General features: G+C 40.5%; 1 protein-coding gene across 4 annotated transcripts in view; it reads right to left on the bottom strand.

Annotated features, from left to right (window-relative positions):
* The window catches only part of LOC309392590 (uncharacterized protein), a 33,016-nt gene that overhangs the window by 1,496 nt on the left and 7,496 nt on the right, over positions 1 to 24,024 (bottom strand). For 3 of the 4 annotated variants that reach the window (XM_081953996.1, XM_081953998.1, XM_081953997.1), the window contains 9 exons: positions 19,584 to 19,659; positions 17,568 to 17,699; positions 14,678 to 14,801; positions 13,155 to 13,215; positions 13,022 to 13,068; positions 6,694 to 6,769; positions 6,212 to 6,313; positions 4,057 to 4,908; positions 380 to 475 (listed from right to left, as the gene is read on the bottom strand). In XM_081953996.1, coding sequence (XP_081810122.1) covers positions 380 to 475; positions 4,057 to 4,908; positions 6,212 to 6,313; positions 6,694 to 6,769; positions 13,022 to 13,068; positions 13,155 to 13,215; positions 14,678 to 14,801; positions 17,568 to 17,699; positions 19,584 to 19,659 — 1,566 coding nt within the window. The other variant, XM_081953999.1, reaches the window with a different exon arrangement.

Raw genomic sequence — 24,024 nt, 5'->3', positions numbered from 1 at the left:
TATGAATATGACTGTATTGCTAGAATTTAAGTTATGGGGTTATGCATTTTTAGTGATCACACCTCTTTTAGGAATAAATATTGCATTCTCAGATTAAATTAAGAATACGTCAAAACGGAACTCAACAGTTGAATGTTAGCTAAGGTTTTCATACAACCAGAAATAAGTCTTTCAAATGATGTATATCGTATTCTTAAAAGACTGTCTTCCTGTTAAAGTTGAAAAACTATATAGTTTTATGATCATACAATGTATGTCATTTTTCAGGACTGGGCTACATTAGGTCTTTGAATAGCATACCTGGAACCAATTTTAATTAGTTTGTGAACCAAAACAATAATACATTTTGTATGAACTCCTATGACAATCACAATTTTACCTGCAAGTTCTACTATAATTATCTTTATCAGAGCCATAATCTTTCCGAAGTAAGGGAGATTCTGTGTAGTACTCATGAGAAGGAAAATGATAGCTTCTGAAAGGAAAAGAATAAACCTTTTCAGCAGAATATAATACTGTAATCAATAAACTACCAAGGGAAAAAAAATCACATCTCCACCACACTGGCTGAGAAACTACTCTATAAAAAGGGAGCATATCCCACATTCACTAGCTTTGATTATGTTACCTACTTGGGCAATGACATTTCTGCAAGTAGACCATCAAGCTTAGAGAAAGCCAAGGACCCAAAAGGAATAAATTCTTAAAGAATTTATGTAATGAAGAAAAAATAGGTGTGATACTATACAGGTAATCCACAATTTACAACCACAATTGAGTCCAAAATTTCTGTTGCTAAGTGAGACAGTTTTGCCCCATTTTATGACCTTTCTTGCCACAGTTGTTAAGTGAATCACTGTAGTTGTGGTTGGGAAGTAAGAAAATACAAGGCAAAGAAATGAGATAAGAAATGAAAAGGAAAGTTAGTACCTCTAATTTATGCCAATATCATCTTAGATCTCTAGACTTATTTGCTTCCATAATATTTATATACAGCTTTATACACTGTCATTTATTCTTTAAACTTTGATCTAGAAAGCCAGTTTGGTGTAGTGGTTAAGGCATTGGCTAGAAGTAATGAGAAACAATAGTCCCACTTTAAGCATGAAAGTTGTGTGGCTGACTTTGAGACAGTCAGTCTTTCAGTCCAACAGGGTTGTGGAGAAAATAGGAAGAGGAAGATGTATGTATGTATGTATGTATGTATGTATGTATGTATGTATGTATGTATGCTGCCGAGTTACTTATAAAGTACTACGCCCAGGAGAAAAATCAAATTAATAAACTTCCCACCTTTAACGAAATATCATTAATTTCATCCAACACAACTTATTCCGTGACTGGTTCATTCTTCTTTCATATATTTTGCTCACAATTCATTCCTTCCATACGATCAAACTTCCTTAATATGTTTTTTTTCATACTGGTAATTCAATTTAGTAGTCAATCCACATTCATTCAGTCCCCATTCATTCCTGTTCAAGTTTTATCATGTAACTTTAGTAACTTATTCTCATTGCATTTACATTTCTTGTTTTAGACAGTTTTCAGTAAATATTTTCATAACAGAGAACACAGTGCCTATCACTTTTCTACTAGTAATTGCATGTCTTAAAATTTCTCCATTTCTCTATCTTTACAAAACATTCTAGCAAAGGTTACAAATTCATCTACCTGCATTTTTTCCACATTTAGATATAGTTTGCAGTCATTCGTTCCAAAACAAACTTGGTATTTAATACCTTAATTTTTAGATACATCTTGTTGCATCATACTATTTACCTATCATTAGCTACAAATTATACAGGATCTCAAGGCATTTTCTTCATATAAAAATTCTCATAATTCGTGTTCCCAATTAGCACATCTCTGCATCATTACAAGCGTTCCTTATAAATCCATGAATATGTGACACAACCAAAGAGACATAACACATCCCTTCTTATTCTCTGCTTGATGCTGAAGTTTGTGCTAAGTATTGAATTTATTCTTACATTTCATTTTGTTATTTGTTTATAAATCATTTAGATTTTGTAACTTGCACTCCAGTGATTCTGGTGGTGCACGAAGAAAAAAGAATAACACCAGACAACAAAAAAGAAAGATGAACATAGATCAGACACAAAACTCTTCACACAGGGAAGCCACATCCCACCTTTGCCCAAAGTCTGGGAAAAGAGCCAAGACTTTCTGGCTCATTTAAAGGACAGCAGGGTTCAAACCTCTGGCAGGATACTAGAATGAAACCAGTTCCCAGGCACAGTTGGTTTTGTAAGCAAAGCCCATTCATATTTAAACATTTCTTGAGTTATGCCATCTGTATCTCTCCTATCCATACCATATGCCATCATCTTCCAGAAATGTTCCTCTGGATTTTATTAGAACAATCTTTACACAAAATAATTAATTTGACATCAAAACTCAAAACAAAGCTAAAGTAATATCAAAGTATTTTAACTTCCCAGAACTTTCCGTAGCAGACCTCAAAGTGACTAAGGAAAAAAAAAGAGAATTAAAACAGCACCACCAAATAAATCCGACATCATTGTAGTCACTCCATACATCTGATAAAGAGAGCTGCAGCTCATACAAGTTTATGCTTTCAATAAAATTTGTTAACCAGAAAAGGTGCTAGACTCCTGTTCTTTTGCTACCATCTATACTGGGTTTCCAACAATCTCACAACATTTTCCCCTTTCATTCTCCTTTCTTGAATATTGACTTAAAGCAATTGTTTCAATTTCATTTTTGATGTATCATTATCATACAAAACTCCAAAATACAGTATTCCTTGTAAGAGTCTTGTTTCAGTTTCACTCCCACCAATTCCATGACTTTTATTTTTAATTCTACCCTGGTGTGCAAGATCCTAGTTTAACCTTATTCACTCTCTTTCAAAACAATTATTCTTTGAATTTAACTACATTCTTAATGACAATCTTTTTTTCTACATGTACACTAAACAACATTTTCATCATTTTGTAGCAATACCCCTTTCACGTATAATTTATTTTAAAATACAAGATTCATATGTTCTCGTTTTGTAGTTGTTTTACTCCATTCTAGTTTGTTTAATTTTTCCTTGTCTTTCATATCCACTTCCTCCCAAAGTCTTTCTTCATCCTACCATCTAATGGTCTCTCCTGCATTTTTATTTGTATATTTGGAACGGTATCGGGTTTCGTGCCTAGGCAGGGGGTTGGATTAGAAGACCTCCAAGGTCCCTTCCAACTCTGCAATTGTATTGTATTGTATATATGAAAGGGTTTATGCTTACATATTAAGCAAAGAGATATTTAACAAAAGAGATACTAAGCCACCATTTTCATTAATTTGTGGATATCCAAAAAGACCAATCACTGTTTCTATATTCTATTGTTTTATTCCCACCCATTCATTCAAGTCTACTATCAGAATAATGCAAATCTGTTCTCACAGATACCCAACCTATACTTTTTCTTTCTTTCATTTAATTTAAAATTCACAGTATTTATATTTAGTCTTCCATTCTAAGTTGAAAGCACCTACAGAAGGGGTGTCAAAGTCGCGGGCCGGATGCATCACACACTGGCCACACCCACACCATTTAGCGAAAGGGAAAAGTCCTGATACGTCATGGGATGCCACCGTGATGTGAGTTTGACACCCCTGATCTACAGTATACAGGTAGTCCTTGACTTACAATAGTTCATTTAGTGACTGTTCAAAGTTACAATGGTACAGAAAAAAGTGACATGACCGTTTTCCATAGTTATGACCATTGCAGCATCCCTATGATCAAGTGATCAAATTCAAATACTTGGCAACTGATGGTTGCCAGTTCCATTAATATAATCATATATTAAAAATGTAAACTGGCTAGTATGAATGGATTTACAGAAATGCATTTTAAAAATTGCATCTGGTTTTGTATAACACATAATTCAAACTATTAGTAACAAATTAAAAGGCAACAATGCCTGTTTTATTGATTTATATGATCTTCAGTTTTGTTAGTTAAAGAAAAAATGAACAAATAATATAATATTATTGAAGCTAATCAATAATTCTTCTCACCTTTCAGAATAGTCCTCATATGGCTCATTAATGTGAGTTGAATGATCATTAAAAGAATTCAGCCTTTGTTCAGGTCCCCCGTTTTGGAAATCTTTCAGCTGTGACTTCTCACTAAAATCACAGTATGACTGATTATCAAGGAATGGTCTACTTCTATTGGAATCTTCATCATCAAAATCTTCTAATGACAATTTCCTTCGTAATTCACTGTGATGCTGCTGGTCAAGGAAAGGTATCATTCTTTGTCCACATCCCCTAGTCACATACTCAAAATCTCCCACTGGTGAGTGGACATAATCACGAACAGGACAGTTCTGAAACAGTCTTAGTCTTTCCACAGGTCTCTTGTTCAGGAACAACTGGTTTTTGTCCTGCAAGGATGGCTGAAAATCATCAATAGGCTGTCGATTGTAAAATGGTCTTTGTCTTTCTCCTCGGCCTCCATTGAGCTGGCTCTCTGTCGGTCTATGTTTATAAGAAGGAATGTCAGCAAAATGTCTATGAATTTGACTATGGTTCATATTAATGTCTCCACCTGGTACATTTCCTGGAAAGTCATAATCAAGCTGGTGGTCTTCAAAAGGTTGAAATCTGTGCCCTGGTTCTCTTGTACTAAATTTTAAATCTTTAATCTCCATTTCTTCTTGGCAGTCATCATGAAACTGGTTGTCAGGGAAATGCCTTTGTCTTATTTGTGGCAGGGGTGGCTGCATGTCATCATGAAACTGGTGATCATGATATGGTTTCCGACGTTGCCCAGGACCCTTATTAATAAAATCAAACTCTCTCAATCGAATCTGTTCCGGTAAGTCATTGGGGCCATGATCATAAACTCTTAGTCTTTTACCAGGCCTGTTAGGAAAAAAAATGTAAGTATTATTTTTAAAGAAAATCAAGCGATAATATACACTAACAAAAAAAAATTCTAAAAAGACAGCTTGCCTCCAGAAGTTGTGAATGCCCCAACACTGGAAGTCTTTAAGAAGATGTTGGATAGCTATTTGTCTGAAACGGTATAGGGCAGTGATGGCGAACCTATGGCACGTGTGCCACAAGTGGCACGCGGAGCCATTTGTCAGGGCACGCGAGGCGCTGCCCTGTCAGCTGGCCAGTGCGCATGCTCACGCTGGCCAGCTGAGTTCACCTTTTTAAAAGCTATTTTTTCGCCTTCCCCAGGCTCCAGAGGCTTTATAGGAGCCTGGGGAGGGCAAAAAGAGCCCCCCCGCGCCCCCCCGGAGGCGTCAGGGACCATCCGGAGGCTTCCCTGAAGCCTTCGGAACGCTTAAAATGACCCTCTGAGCAACCGGGAAGTCACTTCTGGTTTGCTCAGAGGGTGGTTTTAAGCGTTCCGAAGGCTTCAGGGAAGCCTCCGGATGGTCCCTGAAGCCTCCGGAGGGCCTTGGGGGGGAGGCTCTTTTCGTCCTCCCCAGGCTCCTATAAAGCCTCTGGAGCCTGGGAGGGCGAAAAAAGCATGTAAAAATGGGGGGGGGGGGGCGTTGTGCGTGCATGCGCACTGGGGGATCGCGTGTTGCATTATGGGTGTGGCACGCCCGCACACGACCCCCCTGTGTTCCCCCCACTTGTGGCACGCAAGCCAAAAAAGGTTCGCCATCGCTGGTATAGGGTTTCCTGCCTAGGCAGGGGGTTGGACTAGAAGACCTCCAAGGTCCCTTCCAACTCTACTATTGTATTGTATTGTAAGACAAATGTAAATTTATCAAAATCGTTTAGAATTTAATTTGCCCTTAATGAACATCTTCTCTGACCCATATGGTACATGTAAATACACTTATGTATAGGGTCTGATTCTACTCCCCTGCAAAGCACTTTAACTTGGCTATGAAAACCTCACTTTCCTGCTGAGGTTGAGACAGCAAGAAGGCTGGTGAGTTGTCAGTAAGGATTCCAGCTAACCAAAAGAAAACTGCAAAAAATGGAGGAATGAAGTTTATTCTTGATTGCCTGCTTACAATTTTCTGCACTACTAATAGCAATGTGAAAATACGAAATAAAGTTTGACAATGAGTACATTAATATTTTTAACATGTTCAAAAATAATTGTTCCCTTAGGGTTGAATAAAGTATGTGGAATTATACAAGTAAGATTTATACAATTCTCCTACCACATGAAGACAAATACATTTTTGGCAGTTACCTAGCATATTCTTCATTTGGAAATCGATCCATATGTCCGTCTATATCATCTGGCGGTGGCACAATATCTCCATCAGCATCCCACATATTCATCCCCAGGTTGCTAAGGAATTTCAAAAGAGAATATAACACATTTTCTGCTGAGGATACAATGAAAACAGACAAAAATAGTGTGATTACACTTAATCTAGTGAAAGAAGGGAGAAGTTCTCAGCAGGATGTAAAGCATAAATCTAATGATTATAGGATACTTTTCTATAATCTCTCCCTGAAATGGCTGTACATAGCAACTACCTAAATCTTTTAGGATTCACCATTTGTTTTCCACCTTCTCAATTTGGGGTCTATTTATAGAATGTTTTAAAAGGCAATGATTATTCTACCTTTTGTGATCAATTTCAGAAAAAAATAAACACTGAAGCTTATTTAAAATGTGTCAGAACAGAAAAGGAACATATTCTACAAGAACAGGACGAGACTCACCTTCTCATTGGGTGAGTTTTAAGATCTGTCAGATATATATGACCATCCATATGGTGACCACGTGCTTCTCCAAAAGCTAAACAGATGGCAAGAACATGAGTTATGTGAAACAGGGCTCTTAATGAAAAATGGACAAGCTATTGAGGAAAAGTTCAATAATAGCACATAATTCTAGAATCTGACTTGGTTTTTTTAAAATTTTGATAATACCCTGATATAGAAATCATTCTTTCAGAACCACAACAGCAAAAGACCGTTGGCTTACCTGAACGGTCATTCTCTGGGCGCTGCGGGAGACTCCAAGCATGGGTTAACACAGTCTAACTGCCCTAGGATTGAGTGAGTTTTTTCTTGACCACGCCTCCCTTTGCCTCTTGCAAGTCAGTTTAAAAATGAAGAAATCGCCATACAGGACGCCCGTTCCTCAAATCTTCCAAGACCATAGTCCTGTCCCGTCAACTGACCCTGGGCGGGGTTGGACTCTCCCGCAGCGCCCAGAGAACGACCGTTCAGGTAAGCCAACGGTCTTTCTCCTGTGCGCTGCTTGGAGAGTCCAAGCATGGGACATACCCAAGCTATTGTGTCCCAGGGCGGGAAGAGTCCAGATTGTCCGTAGCCTCTGCAACCTTTTGCAAAATCCTTTGTCCAAAAGAGGCTTCGGCTGAGGCAAATTTTCAATCTTGTAATTTTTAATAAAGGCCGTGGGTGATGACCACGTGGCCGCTCTACAAATGTCAACGATAGACGCCTGGGTCGCCCATGCTGCTGAGGTAGCGGCACTCCTCGTTGAGTGCGTTGTCACCCGTCGCGGTGCAACTTTGCCCTGATGTTCGTAGGCGAGCTTGATGGAGGCCAGCAGCCAACGCCCAATCGTGTGGGATGATGCCTTGCGTCCCAGCGACCCAGGATGGAATGAAACAAAAAACGACTCAGAGCGTCGAAAATCCTAGGTTCTCTTGACGTAAATATGGACTGCCCTCCTTACGTCCAATTTATGCCAGGCCTTCTCCTTAGGATGGGCAGGTTTGCGGCAGAAATTGGGAAGAATCACTTCCTGAGATCTGTGGAAGTGAGTGTTTATTTTTGAAATGAAGGTGGGATCAAGTCTCAATATGACCCTGTCAGGGTGCATAATACACAGATCCTCCCTGACTGAAAGCGCAGCCAGTCCTGAAATTCTGCGTGCCGAGGTGATGGCGACTAGGAAGGCAGTCTTTATTGTCAAGTGATGGAGACTAGCCTGCTGCATAGGCTTGAAGGGCGCCCCCGTTAGAGCTCTTAGGACGAACGGCAGGTTCTAAGACGGGTAACGATGAACTACCTGAAGGCAGATCTTCACTGCGCCCCTCAGGAAGCTCTTGATTTGTGGATGTTGGCTCCAAGGTCTAGATGAACGATGATAGGGCCGCGACCTGACGCCGGAGTGTGTTGGGCGCAAGTCCTCTGTCCAGTCCCTCCTGGAGAAAATCAAGTAATTGAGGGACGGAAGCAGAGATGTCACTTATATTATGCCTCTGGCACCAGTCAGAAAAGGTGGTCCATGTGGCTTCGTATATCCTAGTAGTGGAAGGCCTTCTGGACGCCTGTAGAGTTTGGATGACCTTGTCAGAGATTCTCTGTTTCCTCAGGAGTTCCCCTCACGTGCCAGACGGCTAGTTGTAGCCACTGGGGGTCTGGATGAGATATGGCCCCCTGGCTGAGGGAGATTTGCTCTGAGGAATTCTCCATGGCTTCTGAGTGGAGAGACTGACAAGGTCTGCGTACCAGGACTTCCTGGGCCAGTGAGGCGCTACTAGTATTATCTCTGCCTCCTCCGCCAACAGCTTGGCCACAATCTGTGGGATGAGTGGAAGGGGAGGAAATGCGTATAGAAGTCCTGAGGGCCATTTGCACCTCAGTGCATCCGTCCCCTCTGCCAGAGGAGAGTGGTATCTTGAAAAGAAACGGGGCAGATGTGTGTTGGTGTGAGTGGCAAAGAGGTCCACTTGCGTTTTCCCGAATCTCCTCACAATCTGCTTGAACAGGTCCGGGTGCAGCTGCCACTTGGAATGGTCGATTGTCTGCCGACTCAGCCAATCTGCTTCCTGGTTGTTGGTCCCTGATATGTGGTCTGCTCTTATGGGCACCAGGTGGCGTTCCGCCCATCTGCCAGGGACTCCGCCTTCAGCATGAGACTCCTGGAGTGCGTGCCGCCTTGCCTGTTTATGTGGGCCTTCGTTGCCACGTTGTCTGTTAGTAACAGTACATGATGGCCCATAATCTAAGATGCAAACTGGCGTAGGGCAAGTCGGCCCGCTCTCAGTTCTAGCCAGTTTATGCTGTGAGCGGCTTCTCTCTGGTTCCATTTGCCCTGAGCGAGCTGGCCTTGGCAGTGTGCCCCTCATCTTTGCAGGCTGGCATCTGTTGTCACCACGATTCTTTCGGGTTCTTTGAATAGGCAACCCTTCTGTACAGCCGTTGACCGCCACCAATGTAGGGAGCGGATCACTTTTGGTGGTAACCGAACACGCTGCGGTGAGTTGTTGGCCTTCGCCCTCTTCATCGGGAGGAGGAACCACTGTAGTTCCCTGGCATGGAGCCATGCCCAGGGGCCCACCTTCAGGCATGGTATCATGATGCCGAGGAGTTGAGAGAGTTTGATGATCGCCACTGACCTGGACCGTCGGCATAGATGCACTCTGCTGCGGACGTTTTTTTGTCTGTCTGGCGACAGGAACACCTGGCAAGAGGTAGAGTCTATTATGGTGCCGAGGTGCTGGATGCGGGTGGTCGGCTCAAGATGGCTCTTCTTCCGGTTCACCGAGAACCCGTGGCGCTGAAGGGCCCTTATGGTCACCTGAACGTCCCGTCGGGCCTGGTCGCAGCTTGAGGAGTGAATGATGATATTGTCTAGGTAGCACTCTAGACGAATTGGCCGTCACCACTGCCAGAATCTTCGTGAAGGTTCTGGGTGCAGACGAAAGGCCGAAAGGCAGAGTAGTGCCTCCCATCGTAATGGAATCTCAGAAACCTCCTGTGCGCTGCATGAATGGGAATGTGCAGGTAGGCCTCCCTCAAATCTATGGAGGTGAGCAGATCTCCCTGTCTTATACAGTCCAGGATGGAGTGGAGAGACTGCATCTTGAATCGTTTGTAGGCCAGATACTGATTCAAACGCTTCAGATCCAAGATGGCTCTCCACCCCCCTGAGGCCTTTGGAACCAGGAAAAGAATGGAATAGAATCCTTGCCTTTTCTGATCCTTTGGCACTGGCTCTATGGCCCTTATTTGACAAAGATAGAGGATCTGCCTCTGCATGAGGTCCCTTTTCAGGGGGTTCTTGGGAGTCAGACAACGAATGAATGTCCTTGGGGGAAAGGACAGGAAATCTAAGACTAGGTCCCTCCTGATTGTGTTGAGGACCCACGAGTCTGATGTTATCTCCTCCCACCTGTCGGCATATAACTGGAGCCGACCCCCTATGGGAGGAATCCTTTGATGGTCACTTCCCTCATCGGAATTGGCGGGAGTTTGTTCTGCCACGAAAGGGCTTCCGTAAGGAATGCTGTTGTTGTTGTTGCCTCCCCCGTGACCCATAGGAATTTCTATCCTGGCCCCTATCTCCAATCTGGGTGTAGTGTCTCCGATAGATAGAAGAGGTGGACGCCTGAGGAGGCTCCTGCGCTCGAAATGATTGCTTCCTAAAGGAACCTGAGCCCTTACCTCGTTCTTCGAGGGTGGCCAGGAGGACCTTCCGTTTGTCCTTTGTTTCGATGACAAACTTATCCAGGGCCTCCCCAAATAGCTGGCCTCCCTTGAAGGGGCGGAAGTGAGCTTCCACTTCACCTTCATGTCTGCCTGCCAGTGGCGGAGCCACAGCAGGCGACGGGATGTGACATTGGATGCCAGTGCCCTGGATGCGAACTTTGCCGCATTTAAAGAGGCATTCGCTGAGTATTCAACTGCGGTAATTATTTTATTGATGTCATGTTTCCACCGAGATCCCCCAGAAGGAGGTTTGGATCTCAGTTGGCGCAGCCAGAGGAGGGATGCCCTAGTGAAAAAAGAGGCAGAGGTGGATGCCCTGATGGCCCAGGCAGCCGCCTGGTGTGTTTTGTGACACGCCTTCTCGGATCTCTTGTCTTCGGCCTTGAGACCCTCCAGAAGGTCAGCTGGTAAGTTTGAATTGGAAGTCAATGAGACCACCGGGGCATCCACCTCTGGCAATTTTAGCAGCTCCTCCATTCTACTTTCTACAGCGTAGAGAGACTTATCTCCACTGCTAGAGTTGGTGAGGGTACCTGGCTGGACCCACTGTCTTTGGACTACGTCCATGAATAAATCTGGCACTGGAATTAGATCAACGGTAGGGGCAGGTTCTTTAAACAAGCCCTCCTTATGGTCCTTAGTAGACGGCAGAGGGACGGCAGCACCCTTTGGGGTGGAATCCAAATCAGTGGCCGCTTTGGCCTTGTGGAGTATAGATTTGAATAGAGAGGGTTTGAACAACACTGTGAAGGCCTGTTTATCTGGAGGGAGATCCTCGTCCTCTGATAACTCAAAGTCATCAATCTCTCCTTCTTCCCAGACAGACTCCTCAGTAGCCACTGAGGTGCCTGGAGAGGGTGGAGCCTGGTCCCTTGCCTGTGCCGTGGGAGGCCTAGGCTTGGGCGTGCCAGTGACTCGGGCCTCCTTTTGCTTTATGCCCTCGGCGATGCCCTGAGAGATGGCCTGAGCAATCACCTCCCTCATGTCTGCCGACAGGGCCGGGGCCTTGTCCTCTCTGGGGCGGGATAAAGATGGGGCAGAATGCCTCCTGCCCCCCCTTAAATTGTTACCCTCCTCCTCAGGGAGTATGCCCTGAAAGGGTTCCAATTTCTCCCTGATGGATGAGCTGGGAGAGTTGGGGTACCCCCCGGAAGCATCAGGAGAAGATTCCCTAGAAATCTCCCCAACCGATAGGGGTGACCTGTCCCCTTGAGGGGAGCTGGATTCCCCCTTCACCCTCTGGACTGGGGTTGGCTCTGGCAATGGCTCCGCATGATTGGGAGACCTATCATGCCTGTGGGGTTGTGGGGCCTTTTGCCTGCCGGCCCCTCCTTGGGCTTGTCAGCGCACCCTGAGGGCCCTGGGGATGCCCTCTTAGAGCCACCCTTGCTCCCCTTACCCCCGTTGGGGGGGAGATCTAGCCTGCTCCGCTTTGAGGAGGGCCCTGGCCGCCTCTAGAAACTTAATTGGCTTCCCAAGGCAGACCTCGCCGGCTTTCTGGACAAGGCCCACGCTTCGGCAGCTTCGCTGCTGCTGTTGAGGGCCTGAAAGACGTCCTCCTCGCGGCTCCGGTCTCTCAGAATGCTGCCTGGTGCCGTAAAATGGCCACCGCTGTGTGCGCAGCCTTCCCCTTTGAAACGGCTGGGCTTGTGGCGAAAAGCGCTCAAAGTCTCTTTAAAATGGCTGCCGCTGTTGCCGGGCAAAAAGCCGCCGCCAGCGGCGGCGGAGAGCTCCAATGCTCCTCACGACCAGAGGAATGCAGCTGTTGGGGGACAATTACAGACAGGAAGCCTCCCGCCACCCCTTGAGCTCGCCGGACAAGCTGCTCACCCCCGTGCGCTCTGCTTACGCCCAGCAGGCGATGGGTGTCTCGGCAGACCTCTCAGCCAGCGTGTCACATAATGAATCTTGACAAAAAGGGAAAAAACCTTCAACAGACGTGTCTGTTTAACTTTTCTTCTGTGCTTGTTATGGGGAGTCCAGTTTAACTGCTCTAAGACTGAGGAGCTCCCTGGCTACAGTCCAAACGGGCGGACTGAGTTTTTAAACTGACTTGCAAGAGGCAAAGGGAGGCGTGGTCAAGAAAAAACTCACTCAATCCTAGGGCAGTTAGACTGTGTTAACCCATGCTTGGACTCTCCAAGCAGCGCACAGGAGAAAGGATGCTTCTCATATAAATGTTCCTGTCAGCTGAGGTTAGCAAATCAGGACCTAGACTCTGTGCAGCTCATCCTCCCAAAAAGTATTTTTTCTACTTAAGCACAAGCTAAGATTGTACTTAATATTGATTGTCACTAAACACAACCGACTACCTAAAGAAATTATATGAAACATTTATCCTTTTGTTATAGATGTGCTTTTGTACATATAGGAAGGGAGGGCATTTCCATTTTCAATTTCCTGCTGGAATTCCATGAAGTTCATTTTTGTGATATGAACCTGAAAGCGAAAGCAGTGGAAAAAACTCTTCAGTTCACATGTGATACTTTGGGAAGTGATTTTTTGAATCTCGGTTACAACAGCTAATTCAACCAAACAATATTGCATAACCTGGGATTCTGTGAAAAAGGCACGCAATTACCTTGGATTGCTGTTTCTGGATCCCAACCTTCAACATCAATAAGATATCTAAAGGAACATAAATACAATTATGGCATACCCAACTTTCATTGGAGTGAAAATAATAATTATTGAATGTTTGCTGTGACACTTACCTGCATATAAGGTAACCTGCTCTATTGATTCCATTAGTACAGTGTACTCCAATGAGTTTCTCTATTGGAAAAAGCAAAATGAAAATTTAACAATGCAAACATATAATGTTAATGCATGATACAAAATAGGGCTTTAAAAAAAGAATATTGCTCTTTAGTGGATTCGTGAAATTACATTTCTCTGAAACTTTGATTCAGAACTGGAAAAAAATGGGGATTCAGGAGTAGGTTGTACGACCTCTGCTGCATGTGCAAGGCTCCTGCTAAGTGTGATCAAGAAGAGGCAAAACTGATAGAGCTAAACACTTCTTAGATTATGAGAGGGGTGGTCTAAATTTTAAGCCAGCTTTTTCTTTGGTTTACAGGTGTTTTATGCTATTAAATTTGACACCAGAGATGACAGCTTTGTTGATCCACATGCAGTTTGGGTAGCCTTTGACTTAACGACTATTCAAAATTACAATGGATACCACAAAAGCTACTTAAAACTTGCAATCATGTGATCACATTTTGGGCATTTGGCAACTGGCCCGCATTTATGGCCATTTGAACCACTCCATGTTTATGACAATTTTGCCAGAAGCTGGTGTTACTCTTGGTTACTGGCAAAAACCATCCCATAGAATACAATGGGCTTGCTTAACGTCCACAATGTTAGCTTTACAACTGCCATGTTTGCTTAAAGACCACTGCAAAAAAAAAGAAAAAAAAAGAAAAAAAAGCCATACATTGTTTGGTCATGTGATGACCCACTTTATGATTTACAACTGTAATTGTCAGGTCGTAAGTTGACAACTACTTGTATATTATGTAGAAAGTAGCATTCTTTCATTACCAAGTGTGGGTGCAAGACATCCCATTCCATCTTTTGTGTAGAATGTAGAAACCTACCTCAGGCTATGGTTGGTGTTTAATTAGAATAATCTCTCTATATAAATGTGTGTGTGTGTATTTTCCAGCATAACTCTGGAATGCCTTGAGCAATTTCAACCAAACTTGGTACACAGATGACTTACTCACTGGAGAAAAATACTGTGGGGGTAAGACACCCCTAACACCCCTTGGTGTGTGTGTGTGTGTGTGTCCGTCTGTCCTGGCATGCAGGTGGCAAGCAGAGCCCTGCTCAGTTCCACTGTGCATGTGCACTCGCATCCCGCTGGCCAGCTGATTTCTAAGTCTCTGCCTGCCAAGTGCAGGGTGGGGGGAGCAGCACGAGCCTCCCCACGGCCTGTTTATACTCCCAGGAGGCTGCAGGGAGGCATACTAGGCCCAAAATGGAGCCTAAAATGTCGTGCACGTATGCGCCGAGGGCAGGGGGGAGAGCCAAGCGACACTATAGATATAATTCATTCCTTTTCCTGTCTAATACAGGATTAGGATAAATTAATACCTGGGCAACAGGTTGTCATCCAGTATGTGTATATAAGGATAATTATTCCTATATGATGGTTGGAATCTAAAGAAATACACAACTTCCAATTGTTCTGGATCTCTAGTATGAAATGATAAAAATGATTATTTACCATTGTCTGCATTTTCCCATAGGAATTTTCTGACCCATTTTTTAAACTGTAGAATAGTAGGATCATCTGGGACTTCAAGTCCTACAGTAAAAAGTTTCTTATACTCCATACTTTTGGGCAAATCCTAGCAATGAAAAGATGAACAATACTATAGTTAATATAGTTACTGATTACTAAATATATTTTTCAGCAAATATTTTAATATTCATTTTTAAAAGAAATTAAGTGCATAATGGCATTAAGTGAACAATCTTATTTTTGTACGTTGCCACAATTTCAGCTTGTGTTAGTACAAGTTGACCTCCAAACACAGAACTGAATGTAACTTCTGTGATGGAGATCTTTACAATTTTTTCTTCCTCGCTACATTGAAAAATTTAACAGGAATTCTGGTAAATATTCTGTGAATAAAGCCAAATTATTGTATTGTGGCATGTAACAGCATGACTAGTTTATTGGTTTTAAAAGTGTTATCATGATCACACTCTGATGTCACTTGAAAATACTTTTAACATTTTTTTTAGTAGTAACATTTTATGAGGTTACTTAAAAATAGATATTTTATTGCGCAAGTGCCTCCATGACGATTGGAAAGGATGTCTGCAATCTTTAAATTATCCTTGTTTGTTTGTTTATTAAGTTTCTTGGCCCAACTCAGCTAAGTGACTCTGGGATGGCTTACAATTCTAAAATTATAAAATAATGTAAACAATTCAAACACACAATAATAATGAAAACATCTGTAAAATAAATAAGTACAAACAGCAGCTGTGATGTTTGATCAACTCATAGTAAAGCCAAGTAATAGGGCCCTTAACGGTTTCCAAACCCCAGGCCCAGTTACATAGCCAAGATTTTAAAGTTTTGTGAAAAGCCAACAGTGTTGGGACCATTCTAATCTCCAAGGGGAGAGTATTCCATAAAGCAGGGGCGACAGCAGAAAAAGGCTGTCTTCCAGTTCCCGCTAGTCAACACTCTGGCTGATAGGATCTGCAGCATGCCCAATCCGTTGGATTGGATTGGACAGGTAGAAACCCTTGGGGAAAGATGGTCCCTCAGGTTATCCAATCTCAAACCATGTAGGCTTCAAAGGTGATAACCAGCATTTTGAATTATATATGGAATCAAGCAGCTAAGTTTGATTTAAAATCAATGAATATTTTGATAAATCTTTGTGAGAAGACTTCTATACTGTTTTACCAGATTCTACTGAATGCAGTGGGACTAATTTCAGAGTAGTCACACGTAGGATTGTGCTGCCAATCTCCCTGTCAATCAATATTCCACTAAAGTAACCAAATGCTTAATTCTAATGTTCCATTGCAAAGGAACTATGAGAAACACTTTCATTTAAAAAGAGTAGAATACATTTTAAGATTTTTAGTTCTTCAAAATGCATAGTAATATATTGATATACTAGATGAGCTAGCATTTGAGAATAATTCCTTACTGTAAATACAAATTTATGCACTCAGCAGATACTTCCATATTCACAATAGAAGCCTATACAGATAGTTCTTGACTTACAACTCATTTAGTGACCGTTCAAAGTTACAACAGCAATGAAAAAAAGTGATTTATGTCCATTTTTCACACTTATGATCATTGCACCATCCCCATGGTCACATGATCAAAATTTGGATGCTTGGCAACTGGCTCATATTTATGACTGTTGCAGTGTCCCAGGGTCATGTGATCACCTTTTGCGACCTTCTAACGAAGCGAGAAATTAGATTCACTTAATGACTGTGTTCTAAGTTAACAATTGCAGTGATTCACTTAACTGTGCACGAAAATGGGGCAAAACTCACTTAACAACTTAATTTTGTAAGTTTTGGGCTCAATTGTGGTCCTAAGTGAAGGACTACCATATAGCACTACCTTTGTTGTTTGTGAAGTATTGGCCATTTTCTGCTCCATGATTTGTACTTCAATTTGTATTTCTTCCAGCTTCTAGGAAAGTTACATGACGCAGAGTGGAATGATCTGCATCTCTCGCTACAGTAGTTCCAGTTCTGCATATGCAAATCTAACATTACATTTTTTTTATTCTGAAATCCTAGTGAATCTATCTTTCTCTTCAATTTATATCATATACTGAACTCTAGGTTCCCAAGGATGTACCTTATTGTACTTTTCAAAACATATTCAACAAGAATGTCATGACACCATTAACTCGCATAATGGAATCCCTCCTTCCCTTCCTTTTTAACTTCCTTTTTTTTCCTATGCTACTTATAACCTACCCCAAATTGAAAGGACTTTGAGTCATTCACCACATCAAGTAAATAGAAAAACATAGGAAATAACTCAATTAATATAAAAATAAAAATTAACCACAAAAGAAAGGCTAAGTCATAAACCAAGATAAGCATCCAGAGTCAGCCATGTGGGCTCAAAGTAACTTGGAAATAAAATAACTATATTTGTTCTAAAGAGCTGCAACAGGGTAGGTGCTGCACATACTTCTTGGAGAAGACCATTCCAAAAAATTGGGGATGCTATATAGAGCAATGTTCCCTAACCTTTCTGGTTTTATGGATTGGCAGCGGTGACAACATAGTTTCATGCACCTGCCTGCCACTTGCGTAAATAGAGCTTCATGAACTCACCCGCTTGTGTAGCCCAGTTCCCAATGGGCTTCAGACCGGCCCCGGGCCATGGGCTGGGGACCCCTGCTATAAAGAATACCTGCTCTCTCTCTCATGCCTATTAACTTTCTCTTGATGAACAGTCCAGTGGGTTCATTTCCAGTGAAGCGTTGCCTTTATTATAGAACAGTTCTTCTCACGCTGAAGACTGAAAATTCCGTAACAACTCAACCTATTTCTAAATCGGTATTGAAAAAAAATGTTTTTATTATCCCCAGCATATACTAATTTACTATTACCTTGATATCATAGTATCTTGTTGTATATGTTAAATCAATGATTAAACCAAGCTCCGTATTGAAATCTTTCACTGCAGCAATGAGATCTTTAGGTGTAAACTTTTGTGTTGGTGTAAGTCGATGATTGATTGCCTAGGTGGAGAAAAAAAGAAAGTACAGTATGGAAAGATATTCTTATGCATATAGAAAAATCTGACTCATTAATTTTTCTAAAAAATAGTCAAACTCAAAACAAAAGACAAGCATTCAGAACAATTAAGTAGTTTCTAAGTAAATAGATAATTTATTTAAAAATAAATAGTACAGCTAAAGGACTGAAGTTGTTTTTCTTTTTACTCTCTTTTACTAGAGGGTGATACTGTATAGAGATAACAAAAATAAATATTTCATATTCTACATCTTCGGAATGAACAAATGCATAGACTCTGAAAGCATTTGTCCAAAGCCATGATTCTGAATTAACCATGAATAAGTGAACTTACTTGTTGTTCTAAAGAGGAATAGGGAAGCAGTGTCTAGGTGGAGTAATTGTGAAGTAAATATCTTTTACCTTTGCATTTCCATCTTTTTGAAGTATATTTCACAATTTAAAACTCTGTATATCCTTAGATATAATTACTATTTATCAGATACAAAGTTGCTTCAACAGTAAGATGGGTGGCATATAAATATATGGCAAACAGAAATACCTTTTCTTCCATTTTTGAGGAACACCATCCATAGTAGAACTAGGAACAGTGCTACCTAAATTGGAAAAAAATGTCTGTTCTACCCATTATGTTTTCAAATTAATTCATATGTGAACCTCTTCATTAGCTTTAATGAGCAAGCAAAGGCTAAGTTACATTAATAAAAATATAAGAGTAGTAAATGTACAGAATATGTGTATCGGTGTGTGTGTGTGTGTATACATACCAGTGGTGGGTTCCGGATCCTGTTCCAACCGGTACGGTTGGAACGGGCCCGGCGGTGTCCACATGGATGCTTGCAATGAGCGCATGCGTTTTAGCGCCTCCGTGATGTCCTACCTGCTCAGTGGAGCATCGAGCAGGTGTTGTATGCGCCATGTACGGAAGCGCCAAAGACTTAAGACCGGTAAGAAGCTCAGGCAGGCGGGCAGGCCCTCTGGAGCACTGTACCGGAACGGTATCCAGTGCTCCGGGCAGGCTCTGGTACGCCACTACAGGGGGGTACCACCTGTAACCCACCACTGATACATACATACATACACACAAACTAAATGAAAGAAAAAAGAAAAATAAATATATGTTTGTAAAAATAAAATGGGGAAGATTGCAGTAAGATCTAAATAAAAGTAGCCTGATGTTGAAATGTTGAAGTGAAGTTGATGAATATATGCATGAAAGTACAGGTTTAATTATTAATGGAAAGGTTTATAATGTATGTGAAAAATATGAATTGATGTCACTGAGGTTGTTATGGGTGTATTTGAAAATATAAATCCATTGTTTGATGACAGCGTGGTGACAGTTGCATGTTACGTTTCAGTGAAAGACAATAATGGAAGAACCATGAGGTAAATTAGGGGAAATTTTGTGCAATATTCTGAATGAAATTGATCACAGAAAAATGTGCAATTATGGAATTGAAGATTAGCTATTTAGTGCCAAAGAGTATCAAAAGTACAAGTACAGTGTACAAGTACTTGTAAGCTTTTAGATTTTTAAAAACTGAGTGACTATATAATTCCCTCATTAAAGTAAATGCCAACCATGCTATCACTGTGTGAAAACATATAATTGGTCTTATTTAATAGTACACGAAAGGCTCTTATCCTCTGAAGGGAAGATTAATAGTCAGCTGTCCAGAAATTCAAACTAACTACAAGGGTGCTATATTTTTGGCCAGTGTACTCTGAAACATCTCTTTAAAACTGAATCTGTATTATTGCACAGATTCTATTTATAGTCAAACACTGATTATATAAAATGAACCTCACTTTACTGATTTTCTTTTGTAGTTAATATATGTTCATAGAAAGAGCGTTATACATACCCCTTTTAAGGGTACTTTAAAAGCAATGAATCGAGTTCCTGGTATAGGTTTTCCAATTGGTGATACATTCCTCCATCTAATAAAAAGAAAAGACACCTTTAAATGTAGAAATGTTAAAAAAAATATGACTGCAATGCTTTATACAAAACAGTACTGCTCTGATACAGCAATTCATATTACTGAAATAATCACTCATGGGAAGAGAACTTGGGAGTCTGAATCTATAGAAGCTATACTGAACTGGAAGCTGGGTTCATCCACCTCTTAAGTCTCTAATCAAAATGATTTTCTGCTAACACTGGTATTTTTTTAAAAAAATAATAATCTACATGCATTTCTGTCTAATGTTGCCAAGCTTTCGGGGCCTTATATACACTCTTTTTCATACTCTTTGCCAGTATGCAAAAATGTTTAAATAATCCTCCTCCTCAATGCTATTATGCTGGGCAAAAGGAGTTTCACTCCAAATAACAATTCTCAACTTCTGTAACATACTATGGTCTTTTTTAAGTTTTCAGGTTGAAACTGTTTTAATCAGCTGAAAAACAGTTTGGAGATAGCTTTACAGTTCAGAGACAGCTTGTATGGACTGCGCAACAAGCCATGTGGCGTCTGGCTGCGAGTGGTCGCAGAAGTCAGGCAGCAGTGCAACAGATGTCGGGGTATGGGAGGCCTAGCTGTGGTGGTTCTAAGTTAAGCAGGAGCGGGGCCCATGGGGTAGCTCCACCTCCCCCACCCCAGCTTAATTTTACACGTGCCTCATCCCACCTCATACAACCAGACGTTGAGTGGGACTTAACTAGGACTTATTTTTGGGATATGGCTTATATTAGGCGCATGCATGAAAATCAGGTTGGGCTTCTTTTTTGGGTAATCATATTTTCGGGGGAAAACGGTAGTTTGACCATGATATAAACTAGTGAGGTTCGTATATCAACCTTTGGAAGCATAGGTGTATGGTCTATTTATCTTTGTAAATAGAAGAATGCACTGGATCTAATGATACATGATCTAACCACTTGTGAACTCCACCAAATTCAGCCCCATTTAGAGTACTGTAAGATTATTTGTCCTTAATGTTTTGCTTGATATATAACAGAGATACACAATCTAAGATCCAGGGCCTACAAGCAGCCCTCCTAAATCTTGGCTAATGTTTCCAGAGCCCCACCAAGAATTCTGCCAACTTCAAATTTTTAATGGGACAAATCAGGGAAAAGATTAAATATACAACAATTACATTCAATTTAAATGAAGACAAGATATTTGTGCCTGGTCTCAACTTCTACACCTGGCCCATATATTTCATGAAGAGTGTTCCTCAGAAAAGTGTGGTCCCGGTGTACATATACACAAAATTAATTTGCAACAAAAACACAACTCAGAATGTGGCATTTGCATTTACAGATTTTACATTTCTTTTGGTTTTTATGGGGACAAAGGCAATAAAAGGAAATATGTTCCAGGAGTGGAACCTAATATAACATTTGTTAGCATTGGATTCAACAGAATGGAGATGCTCCTTATTTTAAATACATTTTAAGAAACGTATATGTATATTGTACATTTCATTCTTTAAATTAAACTTCAGGAAATACAGAATGATTTGCAGAAATTATTTAACATATTACACATAACAACTTCTTTTCTGAAAAAGATTATCTTCTGATGTCTAAACTATTATTACATTAAACATTTATAAAATTTGAAACTGCAAGAAGTTATATTAGTCAATTTAGAAACCTATTAAAACATGTATTATCAAATGAAGAATCATTCTGTTCTAGCATGTTTATTGCAAACTGAGCTCTTATGCAGCAGCCACAAACTAACATAATACTGCAAAATGTTTTTTTATCAAGATATATGGAAATCCTGCAATATCGCATACGCATAACACAAATAGTGAATTTTTAAATAAAAGCACCAATCTGCCTGGAAACTAATATCCGGAGATAATTAATTTGGAATTAGAAACTCTACTGGTTATGGCTGGAATGACTGTGGATTGATCAAGATTATGAGCTAGACATCTCAGAATGTACAGGTAGTTTTCAACTTACAACCACAATTGAGCCCAATTTTCTGTTGCTAAGCGAAACATTTAAGTAAATTTTGGCCCATTTTATTAACTTCTTTGCCACAATTGTTAAGTGGATCACTGCAGTTGTTAAATTAGTAACATGGTTAAGTGATTCTGCCTTCCCTATTGGCTTTTCTTGTCAGGTGGTCGCAAAAGGGGATCACATGATCCTGGGACACTGCAATCATCATAAATATGAGTTACTTGCCAAGTCTCTGAATTTTGATCATATGATCATGAGGATGCTGCATTGGTCGTAAATGTGAAAAATGGTTATAAGTCACTTTTTCAGTAGTGGTGTAACTTTGAAGTCACTAAACAAACTGCTGTTGTGAGGACTACCTGTATATATGAAAATTTTCATGAATTTTTGTCCATTCTTTTGTAATTAATATATTTCTAGGACATTTGAAGTTGTAGGTGAGGCAAAAAATATTTCAGCTGAACAAGTTTCTGGAATGTTTTTGTGGGTCTAAGAATTCTTTTTAAAAAAATATTTTCAGGGAACTTTCCCTTAGGGATCTTGATGCTAATTCCCTGGGAAACACCTGAACCAATTTCCAGTAGTGGTGCCAGTTGGCTTGTTTTCCTCTTCTTCAGAGATCCTTCCACTAACCCCCCTATGGGAAAGCGGCTGAGGTGATGGACCAACCCATCTAAGCAGGTTTTCAGCCTTCATAAATGTTGCTTTTAACAAAAGTAACTAGTTCCTCTAGTTTACAGATTGTTTTCAAAACCCACAAAAATCTCTATAGTGCTTGTTTTGATTAATTATGAGGATATTTATATGCTATATTTATATATTTATATGCTTCCCAGTAAACCTAGCAAATTAAAGAGAACAAGGGGAAAAAAGTTAGACTCGGGTAGCAGTTGATAAAATACAGCAATGATGGAATTCTATTTAAAAAACAATAATTTCATACGGATTTTAATCAGAAAGATTACTTAAAAGTTCAAAGTAAGCATATCTGCAGAAGTCATTCTTCTGCTTGGGATGCTACCAAAGATGTACTGATGTAACTTTAGGGAGAGAGGGGGCAAAACAATTTTAATTCACTTTTTTTGGCTCTGGGATACAACACAAATTTAGTCTGGTTATATTTGAGCCTGAGGGGCACTGTCAATTAAATTGGAGGCACCAGCAACAGAACATGCTGCATAGAAGGAAAAAGAAAAGAGGCCCACTGAATAGTGGCGTCAAAGATCTTAGTGAACTTGGTTCTGTTTTATTAGATACATATGAAAGGAGATGATTCCGTTGCTCACTTGATTCCAAATATTTAATCAGAATGTTTAACTGGGTGTCCAAACAGACCGGAAATAACGAGACACTGATTTATTGAATCATTACATGATTTCAAGATAACAATAGACGTATTTTACAGTAACTGAAATTTCTGTATTATTTTCAAGGCAGACTCATCATAAATGCATTGTAATAACTCTAATGGATAGCTATTTACAAAAAAGGAAAGCAAATCTATCAGTTGCAGTTCTTTGTTAAATAATAATAACAATTGTTTTGATTTTAAATTGAAATTTAATTGAGTACTGGAAAATAGAACATAAACATTTAAACATCTGGAAACTTTCAACATAGTAAGACGCAGTTGAAAAATTTTCCCTTGCCATTCTCAACTAAGGGTTAGAACTTGCTAGGAGTAAGATAAGGGTCAACTGAATTCAAGGGGTTTGGACTCAGCTTGCTTGTAGCTCTGTAGATTCTAGGCCAGGGATGTCAAACTCACGTTGTTACAATGGTAACGTGATGTATCGGGACTTTTCCCCTTTGTTAAAATGGGCATGGGTGTGGCAAGCGCGTGACGCATCCAGCCTGCTGGCCAGGAGTTTGACAGCCCTGTTCTAGGCTAACCCCTCTTTTAACTCCTCACCCAGATTCTGTCACTCCTTCCCTTACAAAATTGCTGTAATAATCTCATAAGAACTTAGTAACTGGCTCACTAAAACATTGAGTGGTTGAAGTAACAGTTCATTTAGATTGCTGAATACCAACAATATATATCCGATCCTTGATATGATTAAAATTCAATGTATTCTTCAGGTTTTAATCATATTATACATTTTTATTTTTGGATGAGAATGTTTATAAAATGGAGTACATTATTCACTTATACATAGCTGCTTAAGCTTTGCAATTATTTTATCCTCCAATCAAAACAGAAACAACACAAATAAGTAATAAGATATAATGTTAAAAGATGTAGAAGGAAATGACATGGTATTCTGTATATTAAATTTAATGGACTAATTTGTTTTTCATCACTATACCATTGATCCAAAGTAGAATATGTAAAAGTATTTAATATGGAATAAAAATCGTGTTCTAAATTTTAA

The sequence above is a fragment of the Natrix helvetica genome, assembly GCF_964273705.1.
Source record: "Natrix helvetica genome assembly, chromosome: 5".
NCBI classification, from domain to species: Eukaryota; Metazoa; Chordata; class Lepidosauria; order Squamata; family Natricidae; genus Natrix; species Natrix helvetica.
This window is presented reverse-complemented; position numbering and strand designations above follow the sequence as displayed.